This window comes from Saimiri boliviensis, chromosome 8, assembly GCF_048565385.1.
Source record: "Saimiri boliviensis isolate mSaiBol1 chromosome 8, mSaiBol1.pri, whole genome shotgun sequence".
NCBI lineage: Eukaryota > Metazoa > Chordata > Mammalia > Primates > Cebidae > Saimiri > Saimiri boliviensis.
Window position 1 is genome coordinate 107,781,232 of NC_133456.1, and position 24,069 is coordinate 107,805,300.

Genomic DNA, 24,069 nt, shown 5'->3' on the forward strand with positions numbered 1-24,069 from the left:
AAGTGGAGGATACTCCTACCAGCAGCATGATCGTTCCTAAGAGCAGAATTTCTAGTGGTAGATGGGGCACAGTGGATCACACCTGTAATCCCAGCACTTTGGGAGGCCAAGGTGGGCAGATTACCTGAGGTCAGGAATTCAAGTCCAGCCTGGGCAACATGGCGAAACCCCATCTCTACTAAAAATACAAAAATTCATTGGGGGTGATGGCACGTGCCTGTAATCTCAGCTGCTTGGGAGGCTGAGGCAGGAAAATCACTTGAACCCAGGAGGCAGAGACTGAGATCGTGCCACTGCACTCCAGCCTGGGCAACAGAGTAAGACTCTGACTCCAAAAAGAAAACCAGTCATATATTGTTAGAGACTCATTCAGAATTAAGTGCTGTTGACATTTTGTGGGATCTAGATGAAACTGGAGAAAAAATATATAAAGCAAAATGTAGACAGGAAATTGGAAAGTTCTCTAAGCTTCTCTCACTCCATAAGTTGTATTCATTAATAAAGCATCTGAGTCCACAGTGCAAGAACTTATGCCCAAGAATGTTTAATATTGTTAGCAATCAATGGTTTTGCAGCGTTAATACCACACCTGCTTTCTCTTTTTTTAATCTTTTAACTTTAATTTTGAAATAGACTGAAAGAAGAATTGCAAACATATTGGGGAGTTTCTGTATACCCTCCACCCAACTTCAACAAATGTCAACATCTTGCAAATCATGTTACTTTAATCAAAACTAAGAAATTAACATCAGTGTTATATTACTAACTAAACTACAGACTTGATTCGGATTTCCCCAGTTTTTCCACGAATGCTCTCTTCTGTACCAGGATTCATTTGCATTTGGCCTCCTTTCATTTTTACTAACTCTGTCCTCATAAAACTGTGGTCATCTATATAAATGATCTGAATCGTGGTGCCATATGCAAACAATGACACTTTGGCAGCCTTTAAGACATCTTGAAACTAACCAAGAGCCTGGTATAAATCCGATGTTAAAATAATTATTTATATTTTGCCAGAGTTACAGATCTCAACCCCAGCTGCACATTGGAATTACCTGGAACACTTTATAAAATACCAACCCCTGGGGCCCACCCCCAGAAATTCCAATTGAATCTGCTTCGGTGTGACCTAAATATTATCTTTCAAAGCTTCTCAGTTGATTCTGGTGTGCGCGCAAATGGGAAAACGCCTGTTCTAGACAGAGGCAACGTTGCAGTATTTCCTCTGCTCTCACCCTCCAGAGCAAAGAAGAAAAGCTGATTCTACTTCAGCTTTGAATGTTGGAGGGTAGCAATGACTCACACCCGGGCCTCCAAAGCTACAGACCCCTTCCAGGTTCCATTCCTCACAGTGTGAGAACCAGCTCGGACGTTCAGGTTCGGTGTTTCCAGGTGTACAAAGAGGGAAACTGACATTTTCGTTTATCAAACACCGGCATCCGTCCCTTAGATAAAGTCACATTTACATTGTATTTTTGAAATATTTCTATCACTGTTTTAAGACCAAAATTTCAATTATTATGTTTTTAATTGTGGGCTGAGTACAGCGGTTCATGCCTGTAATTTCAGCAATTTAGGAGTCCAAGGTGGGAAGATGCCTTAAAGCCAGGAGTTCAAGACTCACCTGGGCAACAGCAAGACCCCATCTGTACCCCACAAAAAAAAACTGTGGCTCACCCCTGTAATCCCAGCATTTTGGGAGGCAAGGCAGGAAGATCACTTGAGGTCAGAAGTTTGAGACCAGCCTGGCCAACATAGTGAAACCCCATCTCTACTAGAAATACAAAAATAACTGGGTGTGGTGGTGCGTGCCTGTAATTCCAGCTACTCAGGAGACTGAGACACGAGAAGGCTTGAATCCAGGAGGTGGAGATTGCAGTGATCTGAGATCATGCCATTGCACTCCAGCCTTGGGTGAACGAGTGAAACTCTATTTCCAAAAAAATAAAAATTGTACACACTTGTAGTCCCAGCTACTCAAGAGGCTGAGGTAGGAAGATCACTTGAGCCCAGGAGTTCAAGACTGCACTGAGCTAAGTAAGATTGCACCACCGCACTCCAGCCCGGGTGACAGAGTGAGACCTCATCTCAACAACAACAAAGCTAAATTAAATTTAAAAGTAACTTGCGGACTAGCGGGTGGGGATGCAATGGATGATCCCATTATCAAAAGCTATAGCCTAAACAACTTTTAAGCTATTCAGCAGAAATAATCAAACACACCCAAGTTAAAGTAATGACTGTTATAATCTATTTAAATTTTAATCTGAATCTCCTGTCGTAAATTTTAAGAAAATTTAAGAATTTTGAGAAAATGCTTGTTGAATATTGTACATAAGTATCCCTTGTTGTTGGTTTTTTAAAAACCTTTAAAATGTGTTTAGAAATTTGAGGAAGAAAGAGAAAAAAAGTTGGTTAGCCATTACTGCAAATTTAAAAGACGGGTATAGTTAGAATTTATTTTCACATACCAATTAATAGTTTGGGCTCAGCTTGAGACTCATACTTGTAATCCCAACACGTTGGGAGGCTGAGGCAGGAGGGTTGATTAAGCCCAAGGGTTTGCGGCTGCAGAGAGCTGTGATCGAGCCACTGCACTCCCACCTGGACAACAGAGGGAGACCCCCGCTCCCGAGTCTCTTAAAAAAAAAAAAAAAGAAGAAAATAAGTAGCTTTTAATCTCTTATTTTATCACAGCTCCCTTTGAAATTTGAATTACACTCCCTCTCCTTCATAAAAGTTTACATACAAAATAAATTTTTGCATAAATTTTAGAGCATTCACAGACACCCTGAGATCAGGATGTTAGTTTAAGAACCTAGAAGGTAAACAATGAAGGAATTTTTCTTTCAGCAGCCTGTATCTTAATTAATTAAATCGCCTGATTGGTGCTGTCTGGGGAGTCTGATATACCCAAACTGTTAAGGTTAATGGTAACTTCGACTGACTCGATGAAGATGCCTCTTTAGAACCAGTGCGGGGAACGCGGGTGCGAGGGAGCGAGTCCGGGACTGTGCTCTCCTCGAGTCCGTACGTTTCAGCCATGATTGGCACCTGCTGGGGCCTCTGAAAAGGGTTCAGTCCTTCAGTATGCCTGGCTGCAAGCTTATCTACAATTTAAAAATAAACAAACTAGAAAAGCAGATTCCCAGTTGCAGAAGAAACCACCACAAGACGCAGCTCTGGGTAAGTCATTTATTTAGAAATAGGTTTGGGATTTCCATGTATTGTCTGCTGGACGGTGGGAGAGGAGAAAGTCCTGCTTCTGGGAACTCGGCATTCAGCGTTCATTACCACCTCTCAGATGACCCATGCTGTGTTGTTGGAAACAATGGCAAATACACAACAGTACCTTATATTTAGTGACCCTAGAAGGGCTTGAGTGTAGCTCTTTTTTTTTTTTTTTTTTTTTTTTTGGAGGCGGAATCTCCCTCTGTTACCCAGGCTGGAGTGCAGTGGTGCGATTTCAGCTCACTGCACCCTCCACGTGCTGGGTTCAAGCAATTCTTCTGCCTTAGCCTCCCAAGTAGCTGGGACCACAGGTGCACGCCACCATGCCCAGCTAATATTTTGTATTTTTAGTACAGACGGTGTTTCACCATGCTGGCGAGGCTGGTCTTGAAATCCTGACTCATGATCCACTCACCTCGGCCTTCCAAAGTACTGGAATTATAGGCTTGAGCCAACTCTTTCTGTGTGCAGCTAAGGTAAATAAAAAAAAAAAAAGAAGGGTGCTCTCCAAGGAGAGCTTAGGGATGAGGCGTCTCCTCGCCTTTCCTTCCCAATGCAGATGACCTGAGGGAGATGGGAACCTGGCGCAGGTGAGCCGAGTGAATCCTTAATATGGCAACTGTTTGCTTAGGACGGGAGCTGTGTCTACACAGCAGTCCCTGAACCTACAAGAATATGGATCTACAGGGCATATTGTGAAGGTGATTTATTCATTCTCTTGACAAATATTTATTTAGCATCTGCTGTTAACCACTGGAGATCCAGAACGAGCTGGCCCTTGACGCCTTGTTGAGCTTGTGTTTATAAATTAGGAAGTGAATCACAAAATGCGGTGTAGAAGCTGCTAGAAAAGAAGAGCTGGGGGCTGGGTATGGTGGCTCATGCCGGCAATCCTAGTGCTTTGGGAGGCTGGGGTGGGAAGATTGCTTGAGGCCAGAAGTTTGAGGCCAACCTGAGCATCATAGCAAAACCCCTACTTCACACACACAAAAAAATTTAATTAGGCAGGAGTGGTGGCGTGCACCTGCAGACCCAGCTCTGCAGGAGGCTGAGATGGAAAGTTCACTTGAGCCCAGGAGTTCAAGGCTGCAGTGAGCTGTGACTGCACCACTGCACTCCAGCCTGGGCAACAGAACAAGACTGTCTCTAAAAAATGAAATAAAATGAAACATTTTTAAATAGAAAATTTGGAATAGACTTAAGAAAACATAGTGGAGCAAACAATTTCTCCTGGGCTGGATAGCCCATGATTGAGTAATCTGGTCTCCCCAGTACGTACCCTACTTTAACTTTCCTGTATTATTAAGAGTTTATAGTTAGTATCACTGACCTTTTTTTCTTTTTTCTTTTCTTTTTTTTTTTTTTTTTTTTTTTTTTTTTTTTTTGAGGTGGAGTCTTGCTCTGTCTGGAGTGTGGTGGCACGATCTTGGCTCACTGCAACCTCTGCCTCCTGAGTTCAAGCAATTCTCGTGCCTCAGCTTCCCTACTAGCTAGAATTACAGGTGTCTGCCACCACACCCAGCTAATTTTTGTATTTTTAGTAGAGACGAGTTTCACCGTGTTGGCCAGGCTGGTCTCAAACTCCTGGCCTCAAGTGATCTGCCTGCCTCAGCCTCCCACAGTGCTTTGCCTGTCCTTGATGAACACACACTACAAGACAAGGACACTAAATATGTCAACATTCTTCCATTTGAAGAGCTCTTCTCCCCACTTCCATCCAGCAACATCTATAAGCATTCCATCCACTTGGTGAGGTGTGGTGGCTAACACCTGTAATCCCAGCATTTGGAAGGCTAAAGTGGGAGGATTGCTTGAAGCCAAGAGTTTGAGACCAGCCTGGACAACATAGCAAGACCCATGTCTCAAAAAAATAATAATAATAAGTTCTTAAATTAGCTGGGCACAGTGGAATGTGCCTATAGTTCCAGCTGCTCCAGAGGCTGAGGCAGGAGGATCTCTTGAGCCCAGGAGTTCAAGGCTGCAGTGAGCTATGATTACACCACTGCACTCCAGCCTGGGCGACAGAGTGAGACCCTGTCTCTAAATAGATCAACATGTAAGAATTTCATCTCTCGCTTTGGCTTTCTGTAGAAACTCATTCCATAGGAAGCTGTGTACAGTAAAAACATGTAGAAGCCAGACAGTATTATTCTCCCCCTGGGTCTGGAAAGTGACTTATCACACACCCCCACCCTCCAGTAACTATAAACAAAGCTGTCCCTGAGGCCATCTCTATTGAAGCTACCAACACTTGAACCAAAAATCTATTTGTTTTATATATAGAAGCTAAAAGCAGTCTTAAATGAACGCTTCCAATTTCTATTGCCTGTAAGCAATCGCATATTTATTACTGACCTGACAGTTTGACCTACCACAACCATAAACCAAATGAGCACTGTTTTGCTCAGCTTTAAAGATAGTTATCAGTCACATAATAACAAAAACACTCTGAGTGGCTGCTGGGATGCTTTTTTTTTTTTTTTTTTTTTTGCGTTATTATTGGCAAAGGCAATGATGTGCGTTCTCAAATGAAAAATCAATGAGAATGGTGAAAACCAAGCTATCAGGCATCTCTTAGTTAAACTGTATAAAGGAAATGCTTCTTTACCGCTTTGCATCGAGTCCATCCTAATGCAAAGGAAACATAAAAGATTTGAGGGAGGCAATTGATGTCAGGACTGTGAAGGGTTAAATAGGAAAGCAAAAGCCCTTTGCAGTGTGGAATTCTTGACCCTGTGGAGTACAGGAAATGTGACTTTGGACTCAATGCGATGAGCAGAAAACAACATTTTATTTTATTTTATTTTATTTGAGACGAAGTTGTGCCCTGTTGCCCAGGCCGGAATGCAGTGGCACAATCTCGGCTCACTGCAACCTCCAACTCCCAGGTTCAAGCGATTCTCTTGCCTCAGCCTCCTGAGTAGCTGGGACTACAGGCAACTGCCACCAAACCTGGCTAATTTTTTTTTTTTTTTTTTGTAGTTTTAGTAGAGACGGGGTTTCTTCATGTTGGTCAGGCTAGTCTCAAACTCCTGGCCTCAGGTGATCTGCCTGCCTTGGCCTCCCAATGTGCTGGGATTACAGGCGTGAGCCACTGCTCCCAGCCGAAAACAATATTTTAACAAGTGCTACTGCAGCGAAAAGTGGTAGCCCCAGAACTGTGGTTTCCAGTTTGCTTTTTTAGCCCATCTTTTAGTTTTTGCCCAAATAGTGGACACTTATCATAAGGGGCCTTGGATGAGTCACATGTCCCTTCAGTCTGCCTTTATAAGCCGCCTTCCGTGAGTGACTTTTACAAGCTCTTAAAATGGAGGCAGCTGAGCTTCTTCCTCCTGTGGGTCCAAGGAAACCAGGTGTGGGGAAGTCTGCCTCTTCCACTGGCCACCGCGCCACTGTGCTGCAGCCTGGGTGACAGTGTGTGACTGCATCTCAAAAAAAAAAAAAAAAAAAAAAAAAAAAAGTCAACTAGGGAAAAATGAATGCATAGAGAGCAAGTTTGTAGACTGGGAAGTACAGAAACGGGTGGGCCCCCAGTGTGGGTGCTGTAAGTATCGGAGGAGGAGCCCCCATGCCACCTGCTGTGTGGTTTGGGAAGACTTTCTGGAGCAGAGATATGAGAGCTGATTCCTGCAGAATGGGCAGGACCTCGCTGGGGAAGAAGGAAGGGAAAGGCGTACTGGGGCGAGGGAACAGCATGAGCAGAGGCACAGAGGTTTGAAACATCGTGGTACCTGTCGGGCATTATCAGGCATGGGCAGAGATGACATTGGCACCCAGGCCTTCTGTTTCCTGGTCTTGTGTTCTAGTCAGAACGGAATTTATCCCAGCTCTCTGGAAGAAGTTGGTCCTGTTATTTTACTTACAGTATCATCTTCCGTTTATTTATTTATTTTTCTTATTTTTTAGAACATATTAGCAATTCTCAAGACATCTTGCTGGAAGTATCTGGGGTGAAAAGCAAACCATACACAGGGTCTTAGAACGTTACACTTACAGCCAGGGGCAGTGGCTCACGCCTTTAATCCCAGCACATTGGAAGGCTGAGGCAAGAGATCTTCAGAGGGCAACCACTTTGCAGGCAGAAAGCCTAGCCTGTGCAAAGGCCCTGGGGTCGGGGAGGACTCTAGAGTCTTAGTGTCCTGTGCATTGAATACTGAGCTGGAGTGCAATGGTGTCATCTCAGCTCACTGCAACCTCCACCCCCTGTGTTCAAGCAATTCTCCTGCCTCAGCCTCCAGAGTAGCTGTGATTACAGGCACGTGCCACTACGCCAATTGATGTTTGTATTTTTAGTAGAGATGAGGTTTCATCATGTTGGCTGGGCTGATCTCAAACTGCAGACCTCAAGTGACTTGCTCACCTCGGCCTCCCAAAGTGCTGTGATTACAGGCGTGAGCCACTGAGCCCGGCTTTTTCATTTGTGTTTTACTTTTCCTATGTTCAGAGCAAAGTAACAAAAAAATTAAGTTAATGGACATTTTTTTTTTCGACTGGAGGTTCTTGGAAGAAGTTCCTCAGGTGGCCAGTATTCTAAGGCAGATTCGCCAGGCTTCCCTACAGCCACAGGTGTGGGCTTTGTGGAAAGGGATTTTTTTTTCCCTCGTGTGTCAAAGGTGCAGTTTGAAGCCTCAGAAAGGGGATGGAAGCCGCTTGTGTGTGTTCTCTCTTTCCTTTTCAGAGTTCTGAGCGTGTGCTCAGAGGGGCAGGCGTTCTTAGACAGTGATGTAGGCAGATTTTGTTTCTCGTTATCCACAGTCTTTTGCACACATGTCACACAGCATCAGCCACTCGGGGAAATGAGTGAGGTCGCTCAAGTCTATTCCACGTGGGTTTACTCTGTAAAGTGATTATAGGACTGTCTCCTCCAGGAGGATGGGCAGACATTGGAAACAGACAGGAGGGGAAAGGAAAGAGTAGATTCTTGAGCTCAGTTGTTCTGTGGCTTTGCCCCACTCTTCCAAGACTAACCTCCAAGACGTGGCCTTCGGGGCTGTCCCTAGCCTCATGGCTTTCCACTCACAGGACAGTGAGATCCCCAACCCCAGGGCCTTTGCACAGGCCAGTCTCCGCCTGGAAAGTGCTTACCCTCTGAGGATCTCTTGCCTCAGCCTTCCAAAGTGCTGGGATTAAAGGCGTGAGCCACTGCCCCCGGCCCTAAGTTTAACATTTTAAGACACTGTGTATGGTTCGCTTTTCACCCCAGATACTTCCAGCAAGATGTTGTAAAGACTGCTAACATGTTCTAAAGTGTGCTTTGAGGCCTTCAGGAAAAAAAGACAGTTGGGGGAGTGGTGGAAAGGCAATTCAGGACAAGAAGGAGGGTTAGGATGACATTTTCATTTCAGTGCACTCTGGGAAACAGCAGGTCCCAATCCCTTCACTCTCCAGTTCCCATTCTCCCCCTCACGTCACACAGGACCCACTGCTGACTCGGTGTCCCCCACACAGTGCCTTTGGGTTCTTGAATACTCTAAACTGAATAATAAGGTGAAGGTGACTGGGCGCCGTGGCTCACGCCTGTAATCCCAACCTTTGGAAGACTGAGGTGGGCAGATCACCTGAAGGCAGGAGTTTGAGACAAGCCTGACCACCATGGTGAAACCCATCTCTACTAAAAATACAAAATGTATCCAGGCGTGGTGCCTCACACCTGTAATCGCAGCTACTCAGGAGGCTGAGACTGGAGAATCGAACCCAGAAGGTGGAGGTTACAGTGAGCCAAGATTGTGCCACTGCACTCTAGCCTGGGTTACAGAGCAAGACTTTGTCTCAAAAAAATAAAAATGAAAAAGGTGAAAGTTCCAGTTTATTCACCACCCAGTACGTTCTGCCGCATATATACCTTCAACCCAAAAAAAAAAACCCTCTGCAAAATGTAAACCCCTAACCAATTTGTCTCTATTTTCCTCAGGGGACACTTAAACTGGCTTCAACTAGATCGAAGAGTATTGGAACACGACTTCCCTAAAAAGTCAGGACCCGTGGTTCTATACTTTTGTGTCAGGTATGTACACCTGGTGTCCACACTTCTTCTCTGTGTTCTCTAGCAGAAAACTCTGGGAGGGCAGAGTGATTCCAAGGAATCTGGACATCCTCTGTCCAGAACAGAACAGAGGAATGGGCGCTCAGGTTTGTCCTGGATCATCACCAGCGATAAAGGTTGTAGCAGAGCTGGCGTGCCTCACAGATGGAAACGCAAGGTGCGAGGGCGCAGGGTGTGTCTGTGAGTGTGCAAGCACGTGTGTTGTGTATTTGCACTAGGATGCTTGGGTGTGGAATGACAAAAGAAAACTTTTTTCTGCATTTTTGGGGAGGGTCATGTATCTCCAACAATGAGTCTCTTAGAGCACAGGCCACGGGATTCTCTTTTGGTGGTAATTTGAAATGATGTAACAAAAGCCTTTGTATTCTTTCCTTTTGGAAGGGATGCCACTTGAATCTCTTGAAATGTGGGAAGTTTATCCCAAGTAGGAGTAGTCAAAAGCCAGCAGCAAACCACAAGCCCATATGCATTTCCTGGCAAGGGAGTATACAGCTGAATAACACAGCAGAAACAATGGGCATTTTTCTATTCATCAGTCTAGTCTAAGAAATCTTGTGCTTGCAAAGGGAACTATTTGTGGGATATAGTGATTTCAAGAGTTAATACTTGCAGCAGGCTTATGAAGACAGCAGGACTTGTAACTTCTGTTTGCAAAAGGTTGTGAAAAGCCAGAGGCTGGGAAGGTCGGGGGTTCAGGGGCAGTCTGATTCAGTAGCAAAATTAGAATCTGAGCTCTTAATCCAGCGGCTCCGAAACACCCAGTCTGTGAAGCCACCAGGTTCTCTCTGTCCAGAACCTTCACTGCAACACAGTTGCAGAAGCATTGAGGTCCTGATGCCTCAGTCTTTACATGGACTCTAATACCTGTGCCCAGCCCATTCACCCTGTTCTTTTAAAATATGCTAACAGAAATTCAGGAGCGAGGTAAAATGATAGGCAATTCTGTCATTCCTAAAGAGCATGATCAGGAATGCAGTTCCAGACGTAGCCATCCTTAAGCCACACAAGGCATCGGAAGAGCTTAAAACCAGAGTTAAAGGGTCCACTTAACAGGCTCAAGTGTATGACTTTTCCTCAGCTGGCAGAGTAAATTTCAACTTGAGGTTAATGCGTTTTTGATTTGTTTAACAGCTGTGAACGTATTCAGTCTCATCTTAGCTATTTCCATTACTGATGGGAATGATTTCAATGCCATATTCTTTTTAATGGTGTATACAGTTTCTCAGATTAATGGAAAAGCAACCATATAAAAAGCAAAGAGTAACAATTCCGCTGGGAGTGGCAGGTATCAGGCGGGACTCCCGTGGAAGCAGGTCACTAACCTGTCATCGCAGGTGGGTGAGTGCATTTACGGTGTATCAGGCACTCCCTGCCTCCCTGGTGGTTTTCGCCAACGTGAGCCAAGAAGAGGAAATCCTGGGCTTGGCTGCACAGTAGGTGTTTTTTCCAAGTGTCTGAGTTATTTGTGGGGGTCCTTGCAGGAGAGGTTGGGGCACCTTGACATGGGTGGTGGAAGTATCGGTCTCTGAGAGATACAGATCTTTCCAAATCACTCCAAGCCTGTCTTCTCTGCGTGAAAGCAGGTAGCCCAGCATTGCAGAGGTGACATAGGTGCTAGCAATAGAGAGAATCAGGGAATGGGATGGCTAAGACCCAAATACAGCATCCACTTCTGACTCATAGCCATCTTAGATGTTTCCACCATCACCACCCTTTTTCCTAGCTGGACAAAACAGGAACTTCACAGAACGCCCATTAGAGAGAAAAACTTCCAAATCTGCATTTAGGGACAGCCATTCTCCACTACGTTGTTATACACACCATCTAGCAGAACGCTGCTCCTCCTCCAGCTCCTATGAAGGCAGATCTTTCTGGAAAGCTGTCACGTTCCAGCTGCCTCCTGCAGAGCCCCACTGGAGTACTTCAAACTCAGCAGGTCCAGAGCCAAATTCATTCTCTTGTCTCCTCCGTTAACCTTCCACGGTCCCATCAAATCTATGGCATCCTCATCCACTCAGTCACACAGGCTGCACATGTTGAAGTCTTCTTTTCTCTTCCTTGAATTTTGTTTGGTTGGTTGGTTGGTTGGTTTTTGAGACTGAGTCTCACTCTGTTGCCCAGGCGGGAGTGCAGGGGTGCGATCTTGGCTCACTGCAACCTCCGCCTCCTGGGTTCAACTGATTCTCCTGCCTCAGTCTCCCAAGTAGCTAGGATTACAGGTGCCTACCACCACACCCAGCTACTTTTTGTATTTTCTGTAGAGATGGGGCTTCACCATGTTGGTCAGGCTGGTCTTAAACTGACCTCAGGTGATCCACCCGCCTCGGCCTCCCAACCTAGATTTTTTTGTTTGTTTTTATTTTGTATCCAGCAAAAACCAACCGAGAATTTTTATGCGCATTAATTCTCTGCTGCTGCTTACAAAATCTCCCTCTGCACTGCCCTCTCCTCTTTGTTACCTGAACTCAGGCCCTCACCTGTCAGTCAACCTACTGCAGCAACCTACAAGGGTAGGGTGGAGGGTGGGTGTCACCAGGATCCCAGCCGCAGAGGATCCTGGCACCCTCACTATCCTGAGTTCTCACTTCTCAGCTAGTCGAGCAGTGTAGTAACAAAAAAAAACAGTCATTCTGTTTTCTCCAAGAGAGGAGACAGATTCTCTGTATAAGTTAATTTCATCTTTTTGCCTTGCTTTTCATCCTGGGAAGAATTCTGTGTTTATAACCCAACACCTGCCTAGGGATGCTCACAGGCAGTTTTCTCCAAAGGAGTGGTAAGAGAATCATCTTCATCAAAAGCCCAGAACTTGGAATAGCTTCAGTCCATGAAAGAGCTTCTGTCCAGCTGATACCTTTCCTGTGTGTTTCTAAACAGCAGCATGGTTAGGCTCTGAGCAGCCTCCACACTCCAGCCGTGACACCTGTCGATCTTGATGCAGTCTGACTCCCAGGTTCCTCAAATCCTTTCTCCTTTGGTATAAATGTCTATATATTAGATCTACATACCACATGTCCAGGTGGCAAAGCATTTGATAAAAGAGAGCCACGGTAGGCCAGGCGTGGTGGCGCACACCTGTAACTCCAGCACTTTGGGAGGCCAAGGTGGGTGGATCACCCAAAGTCAGGAGGTGAAGAGCAGCCTGGCCAACATGGTGAAAACACTTCTCTACTAAAAATGCAAAGATTACCTGGGCATGGTGGCATGTGCCTGTAGTCTCAGCTACTTGGGAGGCTGAGGCAGGAGAATCACTTGAACCCGGGAGGTGGAAGGGAAGTTACAGTGAGCCGAGATCGCAACACTGCACTCCAGACTGGATGACAGAGTGAGACTCCATCTCAACAATAATAATAATAATTGCCCGAAAAGGATAGAGGTCGGAGACAGCCACTATCCATTGCGCATCACCTGTCCATTGCTAAGGGTGATTGTTAATCTTTGCAGCAACCCTTTAAGCAGGTCTGATTATTCCTACTTAAAGATAAGGAGTTGGGAGCCCGGGATGGTCCGTAAATTCTTCCCCAGCATGGCTAGTAAGTTACAGAGGCGAGATGAGATCTCATCTGTTCCGTTATGTCTGCCCTCCCCCACTGCACGGCATCCATCTACACAGGGGAAATGACTCCCTCACTGCGGCCAGCAATCTCCACTGCTCCCTCTGCAGGCAGGCCAGGAGCAGCCAAGTCAAAGGCGGTGACCCCAGCCCACGTCACCCACACTTTGCAGAACCAGTGTCTGCCTGCAGAGATGGTGTTCAGGATAGGCGCACACCAGCACCAGGGACAGAGCCTGCCTGGTTCCAGCCTGGTTCCAGCACTACCCAACCCAGAGCTCCCCTGGCAGAGCGCCCCCGCACGGGGACAACCACAGTCACAGGTCTTGGCAGGCTGCCACTCTGAAGGGATACGCTGAATCTCTTGGAAATGTCACACTGGAGGAGGAAGAGCCATCTCAAATGGTAAAGCCAGGATTTTCAGGAGCCAAAACATCTGCTGTTGGTCCCACTTAAGAGGATCTTGCCATTTTCTGCGTTTTCGGGCACAGCGGACGCCCACGGGAAGGTGTGCTTTGTGGAACTGCACTCTTCCCTCTCCTAGAAAGAAAACTCCAGGGTCCACTTGCACCTTGTCATCACCCTGAGCTGTGTCACCCCCAACACTTACAAACCCAAGTTCACCATCATCCCAGCTGTGGAGTACAGCAGCTTTCTCACCGCTCCTCCTGTGCCATTTCTGCACCATCATCCACGCCTTCATTAATGGCCTCACAGATGTCCCTTGAAATGTCCCTTGGTAGAAGCACTGCTCTAAGAGCCAAGGACAGAGCAGTGAACAAAACTGATCAACCCTGTTCTCAGGCAATTTCACATCCATTTCCCCCAGCTTCTGAGATCCTATCAGCCCTGCCTTTTTTTTTTTTTTTTTGCCAATTCAGTGCAAATCCATTGTGCACCCTTCCAGCCACTTCTTGGCCCTGGACCACAACTTCCTTTACTGCTCACACACACTCTCTCTCCCCCTTTCTCTCTCTCTCACACACACACACCCTCCCAGGGTTGGACAGGTCCTGCTACACACACACCTTTTATTTCTACCCATGAGCTTCTGAGTGTGGTCAGGAAAAGGTTCACGCAACTTCAGGTTGGTTCATGGTGATTGTGATGAATCCCACACAGATCATCAGTGTGTCTAGCCAGTTCTGCCCGGGGTGCCTGCTCAGGATCTCTGTTTCCCACTCTGGTTTTACCTCTTGCTGCAGGCTCCAGATACTCAAGGCTTTTGCTCTAAGACAGTGGTGCTGCTTATGTTTCTGCAGACAAAACAAAAGCCAGCACTGGGAGCTCCTAGTCCTCCTTCTTGACCCACAGGCTTAGTTGTATCTGTGATTGTGTTTTTGTGGCCTCCCAACCCACCCACTGCACACACGCAAATGCATGAGCATCTCAGAGAAAGCCCTTTAGCCCATCAGCCAGCACTCACCCATGCACGCGGGCCTCAATTTCAGCCCCTTCTGCCACCTCTCACTGAGCTTTTCCCTCCAGTGGCTCCTCTCTTTTTCTCTATCCTAAGCGTCTCCTTCTCCATGGATTCCTCCCCTTCATGACCACCTCCCAATCTAACCAAATAAAACACCCTCTGTGCCGCACAGCCACCTCCAGCCAGTGCCCTCTGCTGCCCCTTCTCCTCTGCTCACAGCGGTGGCCGAGAAATGGGTCTGTACTTGGCTGTCACTCCCTCCCCACAGGCCTCTCCTTCCTCATCCATGGCCATCCAGCGTCCGGCACCATCATTCCCCTGGTCACTGGAGGTCTCTTGCCCCTGGTTCCCTGGCTGTGCTTCTGCCCTGCTCCCAAGTGGCCTCTGTGGCTCTGGCCTCAGTCAAACGTGCTCCCCTTCAGTTCCCCCTGACTCTGTGACACTGCACTCTCCTGGGCCTCCTCCTGTTTTTCCCCTCTGTCCCTGGCTTGGGGCAGGTTCCGTGCTCTGCTCTGCTGTCCCTTGAGCCCTGGTGTCCACGAGGTTGTGTCTTGCTTGTGTTCTCTCCCTGCACCTTCCCTGGGTGTGATTTCTCTCACACACACACACACACACACACACACACACACACAGAGACACACACACACCGCCTCCGCCATGGCTGCCAGCACAGTCTCTGCTGGAGACTCTCCATCCTCTGCCCCAGTCCTGACCTCTCTCCCAAGCTCTGAGCCGTCTCTGCTGATTGGCATTTCTGCACAGATGCAGCCCGAATTTAATGACACCATTGTCTTTCTGCTTCTAAATTTGCTCCCCTTGTGGTGTCACCTCCTTGTCTTTGCGATGGGCACCATCACCCATGCGGCCCCACAAGCCAGAGACTTGGGAGTCAACTTTGACCTCACCGCTCCCTCCCACCTGCCTCCTCCTGTTCTCTCAGTCAGTCACGACTCCCTTTTACTCCTGCATCTTAAACAGCTCCATGTCCATCCCTTACTCTCCATACTCAGCCTAATCCGTCATTAGGGCTTCCATAAACTTCTCCTGGACTCAAGATCTCCTTCATCACTGCCTCTGATCCTGATCCCTTCCGAACTCCGCCATGTGAAGACACTGAGCATCTTTCTGGAATTCTCATCTGAGCCTCGCTCATAATTTTCTTCCAGCTTCCCATTATCCCCCAAAAAGGATATTTTTAGTGTGTCTTGTATGATGTGACTTCTGCTTACCTGTCCAGCCTCGCCTCTTCCCACTCCCCTCACCACACCCCTCCTCCCACATACACATGTTATAAGCAGCCAGTGATCAATATATGACCAAGACCACGTTCAACTGCAAACCATTGTTTGGTGTTATAAGGCTTGGGGAACAATGTCTCTCTGATATTGTTCAAGCTTTAGAAATAGGTCAAGAAAAAATAGAAGGAAAATATGCACACCCAAGGAAGTCTGTTTTGTGTGTGTGTGTGTGTGTGTGTGTGTGTGTGTGTGTGTGGTCTTTTTATAGGCACAACACTGTGCTCAGAATGAAGCCTTCATGCCTGGACATTTCTTTAATTGCTTATTCTTCTACCAAGTGTCCCTGTAGCTCTGATCATCCAAACTCCTTATAAGAAAATAAACAGAGATTAGATATGCCTCTTCAAACTTTTGAGCTTCACAGACAATAAACTGAAACAAGCAGCAGAAAAATAAGAGAGGAGAAGCCTGATCGGGGAGGAAAGATTTTCAGCCAAGTCCATGGACCGGATCCTTGGTGTCTTCCCCGGCTGGTGGAGGCAGCAGCTGCTCCTTCCTGTCACTTGCAATAACAATGATGGCATGGATCTAAAATGAGGTTCCTGCTAACCAGAACTTGCTATATTTCAGCTAGGTGTCCCAGTTAAGATTTTAGAGCCGTTGAGATTCTAAGCAGCAGAGCCTTGGCTGCAGAAACTCACAGCTTATTGCTCTCATTATGGTGGCTCTTATTTGCCACCAAGAGTAGGCATTTCAAATGTGACATTTGTGTTGATTACAAAATGAAATCACTGGTCCATTTAATTAACACTTGCTGTAAATATTCAGTGATTCCCAAGTGCCCAGGTTTGGATGGGAAAGGGAAAGGGAGAGCAGGAGGGGTTGGAGGAGGAGACCTGGCTGATGTCATCTGGCTGGGCCCTTGTCATCCGACCAGGCAGCGTTCCGTCTGTTGCAATCAGAGGCTTTCACGTGTCAAAGAAGGGGACAGGACCCCCCGAGGCTTCAGAGGCTGTTTCATATTTAATAAGCTCAAACACAAGCACAGAGCACCTACTTATTTCTCCTTCAGGCTCTGTGATAAAATATTCTCGGGTCCGGGTCATCTGAGCTCGCTTGGGTGGAAGGTTGCTTGTGGAGTTCAGGAGCGCTGCGCGAAGTCTGCGGTCTGTCCAGTGTTGCTTTCAACTCAGATGGATGCCCTAAGATACAATCCTGCTAAATGTGCCCCCAAAAACAGTTTAAAGTATGGTTCTGATTATGATTCAGCTGTGGTGAGGCAAGCCGATGAGGAGAGGACGGACATTGAAAAGATTGTCACTCATTCCCAGGAGGAGGGGTCAGCAGTGCGCCACGCGGGGCCGCGTGGGAGGCGCCAGGGTCGGTCAGGAGGCAGGGGAGCCACGGAACAATTGGGCAAGGGCCTTTTTTGTGGTTTCTGTGGGGAGGAATGGGCGAGGCAGGGAGAACAGGCTTGGGATTGGCTAGTTTAAATAATTTCAGCCGGCTCTGCAGCATGGGGGCCGCCCCTGGTTGTCTGGTACGTGTCTCCGGGGTGGTGAGGGTGGGGAAATAGTGGCCCTGGATGTGAGAGATGAGAGGTGGAGGAAGGGGGGACCCTGGGTCCATGGTGACATGTGGAAGTCTTGCTTTCTGGAAATTGGCTAACCCCAGCCCCAGCAGTCCCTCCAGGCCCAGCAAGGCCACAGATGTCCAAGCATCATAAAGACATGGCCAATACATAGCCAGACTCAGAACTGTCTGTGCAGACCCTCTGAATCTGAGACACAGCCTTCATTTCCCTGGTTACCCAGAGACCTGGAATGTTCTTTGTGAACCCTGGAAGCACTCCCTGCCCTACGCTGGTAATTAAGGAAATGCAACATCGCCACCTACTGCTGAGGCTCTCCTGAAAATCAGAAAAAGAACCCACCTTTTTTTTTTTTTTTTTTTTTTGAGACAGAGTCTTGCTCTGTCACCCGGGCTAGAGTGCAGTGGTGCAATCTCAGCTGACTACAGCCTCCACCTCCTGAGTTCAAGTGATTCTCCTGCCTTAGCCTCCCAAGTAGCTGGGATTACAGACAGCCACCACCACGCCCCCCGCCCCCTAATTTGTGTATTTTTAGTAGAGAAAAGGTTTTGCCATGTTGACCAGGCTGGTCTCGAACTCCTGACCTCAAGTGATCTGCCTGCCTCAGCCTTCCAAAATGCTGGAATTACAGGCATGAACCACTATGCCCAGCCAAAAACAGGATTTTAAGAAAAGAAGAAAAGAAGAAGAGGCTGGCCTGTAATCCCAGTACTTTAGGAGGTCAACGTGGGAGGATTACCTGAGCTCAGGAGTTCAAGACGAGCCTAGGCAACATAGCAAGACCCCATCTCGACAGAAAATAAAAAAATTAGTCAGCAAGGTGGCTTATACCTGTAGTCCCAGCTATTTGGGAGGCTGAGGCAGAAGGATCACTTGAGCCGAGGAGGTCTAGGCTGCAGTGAGGTGTGATTGCACATTGCCCTCCAGCCTGAGTGACAGAGCAAGACCCCATCTCAAAAAAAAAAAAAAAGAAAGAAAAGAAAAGAAAAGAAAAGTTTGACTGTGAATCCAAACCATGAGCCCTCCCTGTCTCCCCAGAAGGCTCTTGTCCTGGTGCCCCAGTGTGCACCGTGCCTCTCTGGGCGTGCGGGTGCAGATGTCTGAGCTCTTGCTCTGCAGGCATTTTTGACTCAGCAGTTCCCTGGCGTGGAGGGAAAGTTCAGACGAGCTCAATACCCTCCCCTAACAGAACAATGATATGACAGGCCTGGGACTCACAGGGTTTTCCAGCCTGTCATCTTGGTGATCAAAGTTAACTGGAAACTGCTTTCTGCTTCCGTCGAGAAGAGGCGGGTTTTTTTCTTCATCTCAGAACACTCGTGTTATTTCCTATACCTTCTCTGCCCCTCTTATAGCCAGACAACAGAGAGCTTGGTGGAAATGAACGTGGTCACAGAGATGTAGGATTAGCCACCTTGTTTGAGTTTTATATCATTTTAGAGTGGGAAGTGTTATATTTTGTTAATAGTCTATTCAGGTGGAAATTAGGGTGGAGGAGACAGGATGTCTTTACTCTTTGATTCTCTAGAACTAAAGCAAATGAGATTTTTTTAAAAGAAACATATGGCATTACTTTGAAAATTAAGTTATTTCAGACCCTATGTGAATTGAGACTCAAAACCATTGTTAGAGTATGAAGGCAGCTGTCAACTTCAGGAGGCCTCTGTTAATCCTCTGGTGTTAGGATTGCTTTTGCTCTTCCTTCCCTCTCGTTTCTCTCTTCTTTCCCTTCCCTTTCTCTCCCGTTTCCTTATTTTTCTTCCTTTAGTTTCTTTTGTTATTCTGATGACCCTTTGCCAACAGCATTTTGGCAAAGGGATGTAAATTTATTTATTTTTGAGATAGAGTTTTGCTCTTGTTGCCCAGGCTGGAGTGTGCAATGGTGCAATCTCAGCTGTTAGCCAGGCTGGTTTTGAACTCTGGATCTCAGGTGATCCCACCCCCTCAGTCTCACAAAGTGCTGGCATTCCCCACGCCCCGCCAATTATGGATAAATCCTTTTATCTTTGACCGTACCTGATGGGTAACGCTGCCTTTGAGCTTTCCTTTCTGAAAAGACTCACGAAGTCCTTTATCTACAGTGTAGAAACGCTCCTCCTCTTCCATTTCCCACTGGAATCTAAAGGTATCATTTGAACCCGGAAATTCCACGTTGTTGCCCCTTAGGTGATTATAATGATTAGAAGAAGTCATTTTAATGAATTCCTGCAAATAGAACTTAGGAAGCTAAAGGCATCCTTCGTTTGCCTGGTACGACGTTGGCTTCTTGTTTTTGCTTTTGTGGTTTAAATTGGAGTTCGTTTCTAATATTTAAAAATCAGTGGGGTTCTTAGATAGAGAACCACTTTTTTCACAGTCTGAGAAACAGAAGCCCAACAAGGTGATGTGACTTGCCCTAAGTCACACAGAGCTGGGGACTCCACCGCTGCTCTCTGACTCCCTCCAGAGGATTCTGGCCATCCGCTTTTAATGCTGTTCTGGAAAACTGAAGTACTTTTTTCTTCCCATTTCACCTCCCTCACCTTCTGCCTCTTCTTGGTAAACCCAGTTTCCAAGAGCCCCAGGTACTCAGCACCCTCCTAATCCACCCTAAGGATTGCCACACCGGCTCAGAACCTCCTTCCCTCCAAGACGCTGCATTCCAGCCTTTCTCCCATCTTCACCTCAATTCCTCATCCTTCAGCGCAGCTGGTCACTGGGCAGTACAGGTGCATTGTCTCATTAAAGAATTTAATAAACTCCAAAGTCAATATTATAAAGGCACACTTAGTGTGAACTTACATAACGTCAGCATGTTTCATCTTGAAAAAAATATCTATAAGCTCCAGATGAAATCCAGTTCTTATTTGGCTTAATATGCATTCATATCACTTAGCTTGGCACAGCTCTCCAAATGCACAGAAATCAAATCACAATTCACCACCTTTGGGAGTAGTAGTCACCATTTCAAAGAAAGCTGTGATTAAGCAGAAGAAATTATCTCTTTTTTCTTTTTAAATTTATTTTAATTTGTTTAATTTCTTTTTACATTTATACACTTTAAGTTCTGGGGTAGATGTCCAGAACGTGCAGATTCGTTACACAGGGAAACATGTACCATGGCGGTTTGCTGCATCCATCCCCTCTTCATCTACATTAGGTATTTCTCCTAATGCTGTCACTCCCCAGTCCCCCCACCTTCTGCTATCCCTTCCCTAGTCCCCACCAGTGGCTCACATCTATAACGTCAGCATTTCGGGAGGCTGAGGTGGGCAGATGATTTGAGCCTAGCCTGAGCAACAAAGCCAGACTCCATCTCTACAAACAAACAAAAAAGCCGAGTGTGGTGATATGCACCTGTAGTCTCAGCTACTCAGGAAGCTGAGGCAGGAAGATTGCTTGAGCCCAGGAGGTTGAGGCTACAGTGAGGCATGATCACACCACTGCTCTCCAGCCTGGGCAACAGGGCAAGACCCTGTCTCTCTTAAAAGAAGAAGAAAGAAAGAAAGAAAATCCAACTCACTGACAATTTAGAAAAGACAAGAAATGTGATAAAAACAAATAAATTAATTATGTAAAATTAGAAAGCAAATAGGACAAAGAAAGTAGAAGGTCTGTTTTAGCATCTGCTGTTACAGGTTGGTGGCAGGCCTGATTTTTTGGCTATGGTGAGGCTCATCAGGGCATGACAGTCCTAACCCACTATCACAACTCAAAAAACACTGTCTTCCACAGGGGATCACAGAAAAACTACTGATGATGCTTTTTCCTTTGTTTCTTTAGGATGGGGAGTTTCAGCTTTCACTGCAAGTCGTGGAGCTCGAGAAAGCACTGTATTTTCTGCACCTGCTGTGTCTGTGGCTCATGCATTGTTTTTCTCTTTCAGATTCTATATAGAAAGCATTTCGTACCTGAAGGATAATGCTACCATTGAGCTTTTCTTTCTGAATGCAAAGTCCTGCATCTACAAGGTAGGCTCTCCCTCCTCCCTCAGTTTCCCACTGAAATCCAAAATGATCATTCGAAGCTGACAATTCCAAAGTGTTGCCCCTTAGGCCATTTCATTGATTAGGAGAAGTCATTTATAAACCATTTGCTATACATGAATGGAATGTTAGGAAGCTAATGGTGCCATTTAATAATGAGATTCCTTTGATCCGTGGCTGTTTCTGGCTCTGTGGAGATGTTTCCTAACTTTATTTTAAAGGTCTCCTGATTGTAAAGGTTTCTTTGTCAACTGAGACAAACTTAGACAAGTATGACAAGCCCACTAGTTGACTTAGACAGGTCTCACAGTGTGAATGAGCTTCTTATAACCAAATACGTGTATATTTGACCATTTTTCGATGGTCTAGCAGCATCTTTCAAAGGGATGCTCTTGTCATTTTCAGTGAGACAGTTTCTTTTTAAAAAAAATGGTAAAATGCACATAAATTTACTCTCTTAAACATTTTTACAATTTTTTTATATTTCCATAGGTTTTGGGGGGACAGATGGTATTCAGTTACACGAGTAAGTTCTCTAAAGGTGACTTGTGAGAATCGGGTGCTCCGTCCACTCGGCATTATACGCCGAACTCAATTTGTGGTCTCAACCATTTTTAAGTGTACAGACCAGTGGTATTCAGGACATTCGCAATGTTGTACAACCATCACACCATCATTCACCCGGGAACTCTTTTCATCTGCAAAACTGAAACTCTATACTCAATAAACAACTTCCCTTCCCCGCTGTCCTCAGCCCCTGGCAACTACTACTTTTGTCTCTATGAATTTAACCACTCTAATACTTCACATAAGTGGAATCGTGCAGTATTCATCCCTTTGTGTCTGGCTTACTCAGCATAATGGACTCAAGGTTTATCCATATTGGCCAGGCACAGTGGCTCACACCTGTAATCCCAGCACTTTGGGAGGCCACAGCCAGCGAATCACCAGAGATCAGGAGTTTGAGACCAGCCTGGCCAACTTGGTGAAACCTCGTTTCTATTAAAAATACAAAAATTAGCCAGACATGGTGGTGCGCGCCTGTAATCCCAGCTACTGGGGAGGCTGAGGCAGGAGAATCACTTGAAACCAGGAGACGGAGGTTGCAGTGAGCTGAGATCATGCCATTGCACTCCAGCCTACGTCTAAAAAAAAAAAAAAGATTCATCCATGTTGTAGCATGTGTCACAATTTCCTTCGTTTTTTATTTTTATTTTTTTATTTTTAAGACAGGGTCTCTCTCTGTCATCCAGGCTAGAGTTCAGTGGGGAGATACTGGTTTTCTGCAACCTCCAACTCCCAGGCTCAAGTGATCCTCCCACCTCAGCCTTCTAAGTAGCTGGGACTACAGGTGTGAGCCACCATATCCATCTAATTTTATTTCTTTGTAGAGACAGGGTTTCGCCATGTTGCCAAGGCTGATCTCAAACTCCTGGGCTCAGGTGATCTGCCTGCCTTGGCTTCCCAAAGTGCTGGGATTACAGATGTGAGCCACTGTGCTTGGCTGCCTTCCTTTTTAAGGCTAAATAATATTTCATTATATTAAAGCAGGAGCAGCGGGAAACAAACCTCTTGAACACTGAACTGAGGAAGGAAGTGGCTTTTTATTTGGCCAGGAGCTGCAGAAGGCTGCCTCCTGATTCACTGAGCTCCCTGAGAAGGAGCTTCTTTCCCTTTTTAAGGGCTTACAACTCTGAAGGGAATCAGAGGTAAAACTGTGTTATTGCCCATTGGCAGGGTAGCTGACCTCACAGTCTTTGGCTTTATTGATTTGCTAATTCATATGCAGTGCATGAGGGAATAGGCAGAGGAGGGGGCTTACAGAGACAAGACAAAGGCAGTAAATCATTAGTTGGCAGAGGTGTTTCCAGGAGGAGATCTGGGTCATGTAAATGTGGAGGACGTGCGTGACCCAGCGCCGGGCTCTGGCTGGTAGGGATAACATTCTTTGCAGCACTTCAAGGTTTATAGATAGTATAGACCAGGCGTCCCCAAACTTTTTACACATGGGGCCGGTTCGCTGTCAGTCAGACCGTTGGAGGGCCGCCACATACTGTGCTCCTCTCACTGACCACCAATGAAAGAGGTGCCCCTTCCTGAAGTGTGGCAGGGGGGCCGGATAAATGGCCTCAAGGGGCTCATGCGGCCCACGGGGCCGTAGTTTGGGGACGCCTGGTATAGACACTGGGAACCGAAAAGGGAGTTATCATCCCAGTACTTGGGCCTTACGATAGCCTGGTCAGTGGCATTAGCAAGTCGCTTGACCACGGATTCCAGTTCTTTGGTATTTTATCACTCTTTACCCTCCTTCTCATCCGGAGGGAGGAAGTCGAGGCCTGGGAGGAGGGAGATGGGGAGGGTCTCGCCGCTCAGTATGTGTAGATCACCTGTTGTTAATCCATTCATCCATCAAAAGACACGGGTAATTTCTACCTTTGGACTATCATGAACAGTGCTGTTACGAACATGGATGCCTAAATATCTCCTCAAGACCCTCTTCCCAGTTGTTTGGGGTATATACCTGTAAGTGGTATTGCCAGATCCTAGGGTAGTTCTGTTTTTCCTTTTCTGCGGTGCCATCCCTGCCGTTTTCTGTAGCAGCTGCACGATTTTACGTTTCTACCGTCAGTGCTCAGGCGCTCCAGTGTCTCCGCGTCCTCACCAACATTTGTTATTTTCTATTTGGTTTTATTAAATTAATAGCCATCCCAGCGGGTGTGAGCTGTATCTCATCGTGGTTTCGATTTGCATTTCCCTGATGGCTAGTGATGTGGAACATATTTCCACATGCTGATTGGCCGTTTGCTTATCTTCTTTAGAAAAAAGTCCATTCAAGGGCTGATTCCTAATTGAGAGCGCCAGCCTCTTGTCCTGTATCCAGTCGCTTCCTAAGCTCATAGTGTCTCCTTTTATGGGATGACCCAAAATGCCTGCACCTCTTTCCAGCGCACACTGCCTCCCTGGAAAGACAGACTTGTAGAACACCACCCAGATTAGGAACTGCGACTAAAAGAACTTTTTTTTT

General features: G+C 46.4%; 1 protein-coding gene across 13 annotated transcripts in view; it reads left to right on the forward strand.

Annotated features, from left to right (window-relative positions):
- FRMD4A (FERM domain containing 4A) overlaps window positions 1–24,069 on the forward strand; it is a 682,989-nt gene that overhangs the window by 514,067 nt on the left and 144,853 nt on the right. For all 13 annotated transcript variants that reach the window (XM_074405013.1, XM_074405018.1, XM_074405014.1 and 10 more), the window contains 2 exons: window positions 9,146–9,238; window positions 20,945–21,029. In XM_074405013.1, the coding sequence (XP_074261114.1) occupies window positions 9,146–9,238; window positions 20,945–21,029 (178 nt within the window). The remainder of the gene's footprint in view (window positions 1–9,145; window positions 9,239–20,944; window positions 21,030–24,069) is intronic.